Source organism: Hydra vulgaris, chromosome 15 (assembly GCF_038396675.1).
Source record: "Hydra vulgaris chromosome 15, alternate assembly HydraT2T_AEP".
In the NCBI taxonomy this organism is placed as follows: Eukaryota; Metazoa; Cnidaria; class Hydrozoa; order Anthoathecata; family Hydridae; genus Hydra; species Hydra vulgaris.
The window spans coordinates 26,970,085-26,982,994 of record NC_088934.1 but is presented as its reverse complement, the minus strand read 5'-3'; the positions used below and the strand labels follow the sequence as shown (position 1 = coordinate 26,982,994).

Below are 12,910 nucleotides of genomic sequence, written 5' to 3'. Positions count from 1 at the left end.
TGTGGTAGTATAGTTTGTTTCGTTTTTAAGACATGTAAAATTAGGAACACTTTTTAGCATTGTTCGATGTTGGTTGCAAATGTTTTGTCCAATACTGTATATACATATATTTACATTTTCTTATTCATATCTACATGTATAAAAAACATTTATAAGTATATAAGTACATATCAACTGCTTTGTTTTGATACCTCATACACTTCAATTATTAATAGTTATTAAATGACAAAGTTGAAGCCTGACCTAGCAAAATAAAAAATAGTGACATCTGCTTGCTAATTTAATATAGAAAACTCAAGAGCAACAGACGAACTTTCAGACAAAGTAAAAACATTTACTATCAAGTCTTCATCAAAATTTAGACAAAAACTTTCAATGTTGTAGGAAAAGATAAATAAAGGGTTGCAAAAATAATTTGATGAAGATTTTTTCGGAGTAACCAGAGTTACAACTTTACAGCAAACCTTTGGATAAGTTGAAATAATATTTTTTACACTTCACCACATCAATTCAGATTTTAATTTAGTAGTTTTCTCATTGCTTGGATTCAAATGGGTAACAATTACAATAAACCTTACACTTTTTATTGAAAACAATAATGCATTGAGTGCATCGAGTCTGCATGGATTGCAATGGCAGTAAGATTTTAACTACTAACAAAAGTGATAAAATTCACTTTTGTTAGCAGCTCGGAATGGCAATTCAATGATCATAAAATACAACTTGTTATCATCTAAGCAATCAAGAACTCAAATGAGCATCGGTGAGATCTGTTGCAAGGACATGTCCTTGCAACAGATCTCACCGCCTGCACTCTATGTCATGCTAGTCAATATTGCAATATAATAGGACTACACGAAAAAAGCCAAATGTCCCAAACCTTATCTCAGTTTTTAATACAGCTCCAACATTTTCAGAAATCTTGTGAGGGTGGTGAGGGATGCGCGTGGTGTGGCCATAAATAAATATGTAAATACCTAATCATGTAAATATTATGTATACTGTCAGCCAATATTTCAAGACCTCATACTTGTACTCTTGCACCAATAGCTAATTGTCTGGGAACAACCAGCACAAACCAACAAGAATTTTTTTTCAAAACGGGATAGAAATGGAAAAAAAATGTCAAAAGTAATTAGTTAAATTAGTTAACGAAATTATGAATGCTTAAAAACAAAATAGTGGCTTGCTTGCTAAAGACATAACTTGCAAACCAAAAAGGTAATTATGGATAAAGTAGAAAAACACTACGTGATTCAGAAAATCTCCCAGCGGTGCTAAAAAAGTCTTATAAAAGCTGCTAGTGGTGCTCAAAAAGATTTTTTTAGTATATTTGTGTATGCTAAGTAAGCTACTTATGCTATTAAAGAAAAAGAAAGAAACGAAATTAAGAAGTTAAATGTGGCTATAGATTTGTTGTTTAAGAAAAGTAAAGAACTCTAAAATTGTTCTTTGATATCATGATTATGTTATCTTTTATTCATTATTTAGTGAAAGATTTATAAATAAGATAATTTTGATTCAACTTTTGTTTTCAGTATTTCAGCATGAAAGAGGTTGAGAAATTGTTTGTAATTGGACAGACAGATTGAGGCATTAGAGGATTATTGTTTTCTTCTTAAAGATATAAAAGTTGATTTGACCTTTGAATTTTACTTGTACATTACTTGTGTTCATGATTCAGTTTCTTATGTTCAGAATGCTATTTACTAGATTGGTTTATTGATTACATAAGAATAATGCATTATTACATTAAATTATTGTTGTTATTTAAGATGAACACTTCAAGAACTATTTTTAACTGTAATAACTTTAGTTTATCTACGTAGTTCACCTTAATTCTTGCTAAGGCCGGGCTGTCCCATATTAATTGAAATTAAAATCATAGCAAAATTAGTAAAAGTTACCATAAGGTGCTGGGATAAGTACTGTGTAAATTACTTACCTCTTTGTGTGTACCCTACGTGTAAGCTACTTATTTTTTTATTTAAAATATTTTATGTTTATTTTTTTTTTTTTTTTTACAAAAGATCAAAGACGTAAATACGCACGAGTTAGAAGATCGAATGGAATCGTTTTTTCTGGCTGAAACGACAAAGTATTTGTATCTTCTTTTTGATGAAGATAACTTTATTCATAAATACAGCAGCGAGTATTTTAAGACAGAAAGTACTCATGATGATTGTTTTTTGGGAAGCTCAGGATATATATTTAATACTGAAGCGCATCCTATAGACTTGGCTGGCATCCAATGTTGTAAACATAAACATGGAAATAGTACTTATTTATTAAACGCTTTATCCAAAAAATTTGCCTGCAAACGAAGACCTTTTCACCAGAAAATGTTTGGTTTGGGTACTTACGTCGAAGATGATAGTAATCTTTTACATAATTATCCAGATGTTGCAACTTAAATTATACCCTTACATGGTTGCTCATTTTTTTAGTTTTATTAAAACATTGTATTATTTAAAATATTTTATATTATACGTAAATTATATTACTCGCCCAATCTGTCCCAAAATTCCAAAATGTCCCAAATTTAAAAAATTTTACTTTTTTTTGCCATAAAATGTCATAATTTATAGAGTTATGTCCTAAATTGTTCTAAAATTAAAAAAGATTTTTTTAAATAACTGTTTATATTATACAATAATATATCTATAGTAATGCAGTTTTTTTCGTGCTTACATCTTATATAATATATAACAAATTTAACTTATATATATGTATAATCTAACTTTGTTTTAACGTCTAAAAGTCAATTTAATCCATAACATATTATAAGATTTATCCGAAACATATGAAGGCCAATAAGTCTTGTATAAAATTATTACACTTGGAAATTTTTATACAAGACTTATTGGTCTTTTTTGGAATTTTGGAATAATTTCATTAAAAAAAATTTCAAGCAATTATAAACAGTTCAGAAAAAAGATTTTAATAACCATCCTCTCCCCCATACTTTTAAGGACCCCTCCTCTGCTCTACACTAGTTATTTGAAAATCAATCCCCTCCTTTTCCAACGCATAAACTATTTAAAATAATAAAAACAAAAAAAATTGACAAATCTGTTGCTTAACATAATATTGATTTTTTAAACTCGTGAAACTAAATGCTTTGTTTAAAAAAAAGAAATCAGGTTTAAGGAGAGAAAACGAAAGGTAGTCAAACCGCTTACTCGCTTTCTTTAACACTCCTCTCCCCCATCCTTCTCACCCCTTTCCTTGTACTCATTAGCACGTTTTGGGGTAACCCCTCCTCTTTTATTTGCCTACGTACTTTATGGACACCCCTATGTATACATACGAAGGTGTGTCGATTTCAGACTTTTATTTAAAAAAAAATTGAAATATAAATTAAAGATGTCAGTTCTTTTGAAAGTTTAAATAGTTTTTGTTTTCTTTTAAAAGGAATTAAACTGACTATTAAACATTAAAACATAATTAGACTTGGTTTATAAAATAGTTTTTAAACTCAAAATGTATGAATTTTAAAACTAGTTTTGTAACATGTGGAAAAGAGATTTTAATTTCTGTAAAGGTTTTACTGAAACATTTGGATGGTAAAGCACCAAACCAGTCTATACAACAAAGTTGAAAAAAATTAGTTTATATTAAAAACGATTTATAAAGTGTTTCTTTGCAATTACATTAAATTATGTTGTTATTGAAAATGAACACTTAAAGAACTATTTTTAACTGTAATAACTTTAGTTTATCTACGAAGTTCACCTTAATTCTTGCTAAAGCCGAGCTGTCTCATATTAACTGAAATTAAAATCATACTCAAAATGTATGAATTTTAAAACTATTTTTGTAACAAATGTGATTTATGAACTCTGCAAACATCAATATACTATACTTAAATGTTTTAAGTACACTGCAGCCGTATTCAGATCTTTCCATTAAACTAAAGACAGAATTTGAGTGTTCGTTAAGAAAAAAACTCTATACAGCGTGTTTTAAAACGGAGGAAAGTGAATGGTATTCTAATTCTTCCGTTTAGGCTCCGTATATTAACTGCTCCGATAATTTTTTATGTTGAAATTCCTCCTTTAGTCAGCTCCGCTAACTAGTTTTCGTGCTGTTTTTTTATCGCATCTAAACGTTGCGATGTCAACAGACGATTATTTTCTTTAATTGGTAAACCCCAGCCGATGTTTTTATAAATAGTGATTGTTGAGTAATTCTTTAAATTTAGTTTCAACACGCTGCAATACGAAAAATTCAAAGAGTTTGTATCTATTTAACACTTAGTTTCATTTTTTTAAATTTTATATTTATGTCTCTTTACTCTTAAGGATTACACATTTTTTTGTAACTTTATTTTCTTCGACTTTTGCAAACAAATCAAAATATGAAAACCAAGTAATAAATTTTGATACATTTTAAGAAATTGCGATCTTCTTTATCGCACTAAAGTGAAGGTTTTATTCTCCTAGTGTTTAAACTATATAGGGGAAACTGGTACAAAATTGGGTACTTAGGCCAAATTGGTTTTTTGGAAGTAGACCTTGTTTTGAATGCGGAAACGAATAAATAATTATTGATTTTGAATTATCATGTGTTAAAATGCCTCCATCAGTTGCATTAGTTCAAAGCTTTAGCAAAATTTGTTTTGCCTAAGTAAATATGAATTAAAATAAACTTCGATGTAATTTAACCGTGTCGTACCATATCATGCTGCGGAATTTTATTCTTTCATATGATACGCTGAAGCTCATATTGCATTTAACTTAGAAATAGATATTATTAAAACTTTTGAATTTTGAAATGCGTGAACGTTTTTTAGTTGTGGTACTGTTTTTAGCATATGCTACCAATTAAGGCATAATGAGGTATAAAATATTGGGCATAATGGGGTATTCCCCATTTTACCTCAAGTGTTTTTAAATAAATTGTAGACTAACTATATATGACATTTTTATAAAAATAAAATAATTTTTTATCCTGAATACATTTTGTTCCACACAAAATATATTTTCCACTTATATTTTGAGTTCATATATATGAACACACATTCATATATATGAACTCAATGACACAGACACACACATTCATAAATATGAATATGAGTGTAAAAATATCTGGAATTGTGACAAAACAGGTATGGGAGGTACATTCCGCCCATTATTTGCTCGTAAACGAATGTAGCCAGAATTAATAGACGGAGCACCACCAGGTCCAGGCACCTGGTGGTGCTCTGAATGACACTCAAGTGGGTGGATACAAAAAGAATTGTTTATTGTTTGGTTAAGAAAATTTATTCAATATTCAAAGACAAGAAGAAGTTCTTTAGTTTTACTGATTTTAGATGAACATAAATCTCACACTAGAAAATTGATTAACATTGCGAGAGAAAATGGTATAATTCTTCTGTGTTCACCTAAAACATTGCACACATCAAATGCAGCCCTTGGGTTCGGCTTTTATGAAGCAACGCTACTCAAAAATCAAAAGCAAGCAAGCAATTTTAAAATTGAATTTCCACGCAAGCTCAATTTCAAGTAGTTGCACATTTTAGCTCAGCCTACTTGGAAGCTGCCACAATTGCAAATGCCATAAATGGCTTTCGAAAAGCAGGCATATGGCCAGTAAATAGAAATGTTTTTTTCCGAAGCAGCAGAAACTACCGATAATAATTTCATTGCAATTAATACCACTAGTCTCTAAGGTTTATCATTCTAATACCAAAGAAGTCACTGCAAAGGAGCCTACCAAGACAGAGAGGAAAAAATGCAATCCTGACCTCTTCTCCAAATAGAGCTTTGCTTTTAGACATCCTGAGTAATAAAGGAGTGAAATCCATCAAAAAAAAAAAAAGCTCAAAATGACAATTAAAATGGTAATGCATATAAAAATTCAAAGAACCAAAAGATAAAAGGCCAAGTTTCATATGTGAACTCTGCCTAAAGTCTTCAACATATGTTATTGTTACATTGTATACCCCATTTTGCCCCTAGAATTGGGCAAAATGATTTTTTTCTAAAGATTTTTAAATGTTAAACAATTTTTTTTTATTTAATTTATTTAATAATAATTGAATTTTTCTTTTGTCAGAAAGAAAAAGTCAATTATTTAGTAGTTTGTGTTGTATTTTATCATTAAAAATCCATAACATATTATAAGATTTATCCGAAACATATGAAGGCCAATAAGTCTTGTTATTAAAGTTGTTTTTATTTTAACTATTTGTGCCATCTTTTTGATGACTTTTCCTTGTGTACCCCATTATACCCCAAGTTCCCCTAGTATTTCTAAAATAAGTTGTGTCACTGCGTACTTTGTACTGTGTTCTTTCTGACAATTAACTGTTCAAAAATTGTCTTACTTGCCACGGTAAATTGCACCACAAATCATTTCAGTAATGCTAATAAGAGCATGAGAAGTGGAGTGATTTGAGCGAAACCCACACAGTCAAATATGAAAACAAGAAGAATTATTCAAAAAGTTGTAAATACGAGAATACCTAAGTTTTTCTAAAAGTTTGCTGACATTTTATAATAATGAATTGGTCTGTAGTTATTACATTCAAGTTTTGAAACTTTTTTATGAATTGGGATACTAGAAGCAGTTTTTAAAATATGACAGATTAAATAGTTCAGAGAGTACAGGAGATTATTATATCACTTATATTATATTATATTTAGATTATATCATTTGCAAGAACTTTAAAGATAGGTATTGGAATGCTGTTAGGTCCCGAAGCCTTGCTTAACAGAATGAATAATAGAAAATACTTCGTTTTTGTCTATAGGTTTTATGAATATTGATTTAAGATTAGGATTTTTAAGACATTTATTAAAGTCAGTATTGAATCTTTTTCTGTAATTCTTCCGGAACTGAAGCAAAGAATGAACTAAAAGATTCCGAAATTTTAATGGGGTCCTATATCATGGAGTTGTTAGAAGATAAGCAGGAAAGATATGAGTTAACTCTCGAACTAATGTTGAAAAGATTCCTAATACCATCCCATGTAGATTTCAAGTTTTTGGCATAATCAGAGAAGAACTTAGAGTAATGGTTCTTTTTACTACGACGGGTGAGAGTAACAAGTAAGTTTCTATATGTTTTATAAGATTTTTCTAGATTGAGTTTGTTATAAGGATTCTTTGTTTTAAAAGATTTGTTAAATACTTTATTTCGCATTTTAATTGAAGTCAAGATTCCTCGTGTTATCTAAGGTTTGGGACCCCTTGACAAGCAGCAATTGCTGACTTTTTTTTATTGGTGCATCTTTATCTAAAAGAGAATTGAAACTTTTGAAAAACTCTTCAATTGACTTTTAGTCTTCATCGACATTGATTACACTAGTCCAGCTAATTTTTGAGAAATCGCTACATAATTCCTCGCAATTTTTTTTTTTTAAATTCAATTTATATTTTTTAAATTCTGACGAAAAATGCAGCTTATTCGAGGATTAATTTTGGTTCTTTAAAATAGATGTATTAAAAATTGGGGTAAATGATCTGATACCGTAGAAGTAAAATTACCGGCAAAAATAATTGTAGAAGTTGCATTATAATATATTATATCAATTAGAGTTTTGGAGTAATTCATGATTCTTGTTGGCAATGAAATAAAGGGAAGAAAGTTATTTAAAGCAATGGTGTCTAAAAATTCAGAGACAGAATTATCTTATCTTTGCTAATAAAAGATCGCCATTAAAATCGCCCATTAAAAAAGTAGTTTTATTTTTTCCATAATAGCTTTTCAAAAAGTGGAATTAAATATGATTTAATAAATTCTGAAATATCCATATAAGAATGGTAATAAATACAGCCAATAATGATGTTTGATTTTTTAGGAAAGTGATTTCCACAAACAAAGATTATAAAAACTTTGGTTTAAGCATAAGATCGTTTCGAGGTTTGTAAATTAATGTATTAGATATATAAAGTAAAGCTCCTCCAAAATAAGATTTTGTTAGAGTGTGCTCATAATCATAAATGGTAAAATTTAATGGGATAGTTGGTAGGATGTCATTTTTTAGATTAGTTTCAGTTATGCCTGTAATACTGATTTCATGGTTAAAAATTCGTCAAAATTTTTAATAAGAGAAGCAATGTATAAATGAAAAAGAGAAAAATTATTTTTTGGCGATGTTGGCTGAGTTGAAATATTCTATGTTCATTTATTTACAGTTAATAGGGTTTTCTTCGAGGTTTACATCATTGTCATTGTTGTTATTAAATTGATGGGAAATGAAGTCATTAAGTTCGTCATAAAGATTAGACTCTATGGTGTTTGGAAAAGATGATATGTTGTTTGAGAGTTCATTAATATGAATCACTTTATCATTTATTGTTTGTAGACGCAGCTCCTTATCAGATAAAGAACTAAATGGAAAAATATATTTTCTACATGAAATACAGAACCAAGATGTTTTAGAGTTTTTCAATATCCTAAAATCCGTATCATTCAGACGACAGCATTTTTTATGAAAAAGCTTTAGGCAATGATTCATTGAAGGTAGTGATGGTTTGTATTAGTTTTCTTAAAACAATCTTTGCAGTGAGTAGACATTTAAGTAGTACAGTTTTTAAAATGAAATGATTGAATGAAGTGAAATAAGGAAACACACAGTAATATGAACATCAATATAACCAAAAATATTAAAATTAATAATAGTGTTTATTAATAAATACAAATATAAATATAATTCAATTAATAAAAAAATAAAATAAAATAAATATTTATTTAACAATTAAAATAAATAATGAAAAAAATACTAGTAATAAAAATAGGGAAAAATAATGTAAATAAATACTAAAAAATAAGTTAAAATTAGTTAAACTATTAGTTATTAGTATAAAATAAAATAAATTATATTAAAATAATAAAAAATTATGAATAATTATAAGTAAAATATTCTAGTTATAATACGTGAAAGTATTTAATAATAAACTATTAAGTTTATACTTAGAATTATAAGTTAACAAGTAAAACTAAAGTGACTAAGTTAACAAACTATATAGATATACAATAATAATAATAATAATAATAATAATAATAATAATAATAATAATAGTAATAATAACAATAACAATAATAACAATAATAATAATAAGTATATATAATAATAAACAATAAAAGAATAAAGGAAAAAAACTAATGAAAAATAAACAGAACAAAGCTAGAAAAAAAATAAAATAAGAATAATTACATTAAATTAAAAGCGTATTATAATATAAACAAACTAAATTCTTCTTAAATTTCACTACAATCTTCTAGCACTACTATTGCTTATTCTTCTTTTTTTTTCTTAGTTTAATTAATTCTTCTTTTTTTTTTTTACTTAACTTTTTAGTTTTTATTTTTAGTTTTTATCGAATTTTTCCTTTTTTTTTTTTCTTTCCTTCTTTTTTGTATGACTTTTTATGTGCGTTTGTTTAAAGATGATTTTTAAGATTGTTAAAGAATTATTTATGCATATAAAATAATTATTTACTTGCTATTATAATTTGGTTTTATCTTCAACCTTTATATTTATCTTTTCTTTTCTTTTTCTCTTTTACCTTTAAAAAAACATAATATAATCTTGATTTGTCTATCAGAGCATTCTTCACATATTCTACAACCATTGGATAGAGGTGTCTATTGTCATGTCAAACAAGCATGGAAAGAAATTCTTACGAAGTATCACAAAGACGCAAAATGTTAGAATTTAGAAACAAAATTTCCACCGTTGCTCAAACTGCTGAACGAGAATGGTAAATGTTTTACACGCTTGCATGCAATTGCTGGTTTCCAGTACACTAGCTTATTTCCACTTAATAAAAACAACATAAGTCATAAGGCATTAGCAACTTTATCAACTTTAGCAGCCTCCGCAGCACCTACACCATCTTGATCAGATACAGCTTTATCATCTTCAACAGCCACCGCAGCACCTACTCCAACTACACACCGCTTACCATCTTTCTCAATACACCAGCTTCAAGTTTTAATAGGTATCAATCATGTGTTGAGCGTTGCGAAAACGGTATCTAGATAGAGTTAAAGCAGTTTTTTCGAGCCAGAAATCAATTGCATGCTAATCAAAGAAATCAAAGCAGCGCAACATGTCAAAACTTGGCGGAAAATGTATTACCGAAGAAAATGTAATCGAGTTCCTCAAACAAAGAGATGAAGAAAAAGCAGCAAAGGAAGACGTGAATGTTGCTAAACTTATCCCAAAGCATAGACTCTCTATGCCAAGCACTCAAATGCCTGAGCATAACAATGCTGAGCAACGTCAGCAAAACAATAATGAAGAACAAGTACCAGCAGCCAAACGATTAAAAGTTGCAAAATGTAAAAAGTGTTGAGTACAGTTACACACAGAAATGTTGCAATGCGAGAATTCGATGCGTCTGGAACAGTTGTGCAAAGAAACATGTTTACCAATAAAATATGATGTTGGAACTAAATTTTTTTGTTGAAAAAAAGGTGTAAAAACTTTATTGTAGTTTCTTAAATATAAATTACAAAAAAGTTAAAATTTAAAAAATTCAGTGTTTTCTCAAGTGTGTGGTTTTATCAGAATGTCGCCTAAAACCGCACAAATTTTTTCCTTTACATTTAATATTTTCGATAATTTTATTATTATTATTTTAACATAAATTTATATTAACTTATGTAGTTTTTTATTACCTAATAAATAAAAAAAATGAAAAATAAAAAAGCTATTTAATTTTTATTGATAAGTGTGCAGTTTTACCCGGTTTTACTCTACTATTTATGTATAAATATACTTTTTATGCTTGTTAAATATACTTTTTATGCTTGTTAAATATACAACATATATAGTTTTAGTTAGAAATGCATTAATTCAGATGCTATCTAGTTTATCTGTTTTAGAATGTTGTGTCACACACAGGGTGGGGATCGAAATGCTCTATCCCCCTTCCCTACAAAAAATTATTATATACAATTGCAATACAGGCTATAAGTATACTATATTATAGTAGGGGACGTCTATATAATGAGTACGCACTAAACCACCATTTTTGCAACCTCTCTTTTTCCTTCTCTTTTTTGCTTCTCTTTTTTGCGAACAGCAGCTTTTTTTACCCATTGTGCCTCTGCGTATTTACATACAAAATCAAGACCGTCTTGTAAAATTTTAAAACATTAAAAAAGCATTTTATTGAAATTTACCCCTCTCACCACAGCTTATTGGAACTATTATTATATATATATATTTATATATATATATATATATATATATATATATATATATATATATATATATATATATATATATATATATATATATATATATACATATATTAAGAAATATAATATAATTTCGTTAAAAAATAACAAATATTCGACTAACTAAATCATACGGTAATATTTAAACAAGGGAGTAAATTGAAACCAACAAATTTCAGACCAGTATCAATGTCGTCAATACCATGTAAAATATTAGAAAGAATAATTGCTGGTAATATAATCAAGCATTTAATAACAAATAAGCTATTAGCAAAGGAACAGAATGGTTTTTTGAAAGGTAAGAGCTGCACAAAAAGTTTACGAAAATTTCTTGAAACCTTAACAAGCGGTATTCCAATTGATGTTTTGTATACCGACATTCGAAAAGCTTTCCACAGAGTATCGGACATAAAACTTTGTGTTTTGTTTTATGCTTCCGGTATTGTTGGTATACCTCTTAAATGAATTGAATCATTCTTATCGAATAGGTAACAACAAATAGTGACGGGAAAATGCTAAGCAAATTGAGTTGATGTGAACCATAGGGTTCTGTGGTTCACATTAACTCACTCCTTTTATATGATGGTTCACATCAACCCACTCCTTTTATAAAAGATTATATAACTCCGAACTGTAAAACTTTTAAATAAATTGAGTTATTGATTGTGTTATGTGCTTCAGAAAAATGTTTCTCTACTGATTATAACTTAAGTTATAAGTAAAAAAAATTGTAGAGAAAAAATAACTTGTTTTGTTTGTTTTCATACGCTTTCTCCTAAAGTTTTTATTCGTTTTATCTTGAAACTCAATTAATTACTCAACTCAATTAATTGTTTTATCTAGAAACTCAAAAATGTGGAGATATAACAAGATAATTATAACGTCGCGAGTAACTAGCGACGTTAACAACTGTTGTGTACATATTGCAGAAATAAAAAGTATGATTTACTGATCAGCTTTAAGATGATGATAAATTCGCCAAGTCAGCCTACACAACATATGTTGAAATAATATAATTAGACGCAAAGTCTTTAACAAAAGCCAATAAATTAAAAAAGTTAGAAGTATTTGCAATTCAGCAGTCGTATTCACATTTCTTCGTTTTACCTTGCAAAAAGCTATCATCTCGTTAAAAGTAAAATAGTAGTTTTTAACGCTAGCGATAAAATAAACACGTATATTTATGTCTCCGTTTGATTAACTGAAAGAGTAAATTTAGTTATCCGAAATGCTGTTAAAGCCAAAATCTAACCCTGCTATAACCCACAGTTAAAACTGCTATCAGAGAAACTTTCTATTACATTAAAAAAAAAAAAAAGGTATCCAATTAAAACAAGCATACACAAATAAGTTTGCTTTTATAACAAATAAGTTGTTATATACTATGTAAAACTTGGCAAAGCTACATTTAAACGGTCTAAAATTTATTATTTCGCTAGTTGCGCTCTCGTGTGAAGACTTGCTCAAAGTGGAGACTTTTTAATATAAATGTAAGGATTATTTATTGGCTTCAGTACATATATCGACTAACTTATAGCCTAACCTATTTAGAATAAATACAAGTTTCAACACAAGTTTCTTAAACTACTATTGTTATTTTTTTAAATATGGTTGAATTCTAATTTCATAAAATTTGACATTTTTTTTACTTAGTTATAATGATTATAAAGTGTAGTAAATTGTGCTTATTGCGCAGATGTCCAGAGAA

General features: G+C 28.2%; 1 protein-coding gene across 1 annotated transcript in view; it reads left to right on the top strand.

Annotated features, from left to right (window-relative positions):
* The window catches only part of LOC100205423 (ER degradation-enhancing alpha-mannosidase-like protein 2), a 53,142-nt gene extending 50,639 nt beyond the window's left edge, over positions 1–2,503 (top strand). The window contains exon 12 of the mRNA XM_065820352.1: positions 2,031–2,503. Coding sequence (XP_065676424.1) covers positions 2,031–2,414 — 384 coding nt within the window. The 3' untranslated portion in view covers positions 2,415–2,503. The remainder of the gene's footprint in view (positions 1–2,030) is intronic.
* Positions 2,504–12,910: the final 10,407 nt, after the last annotated feature.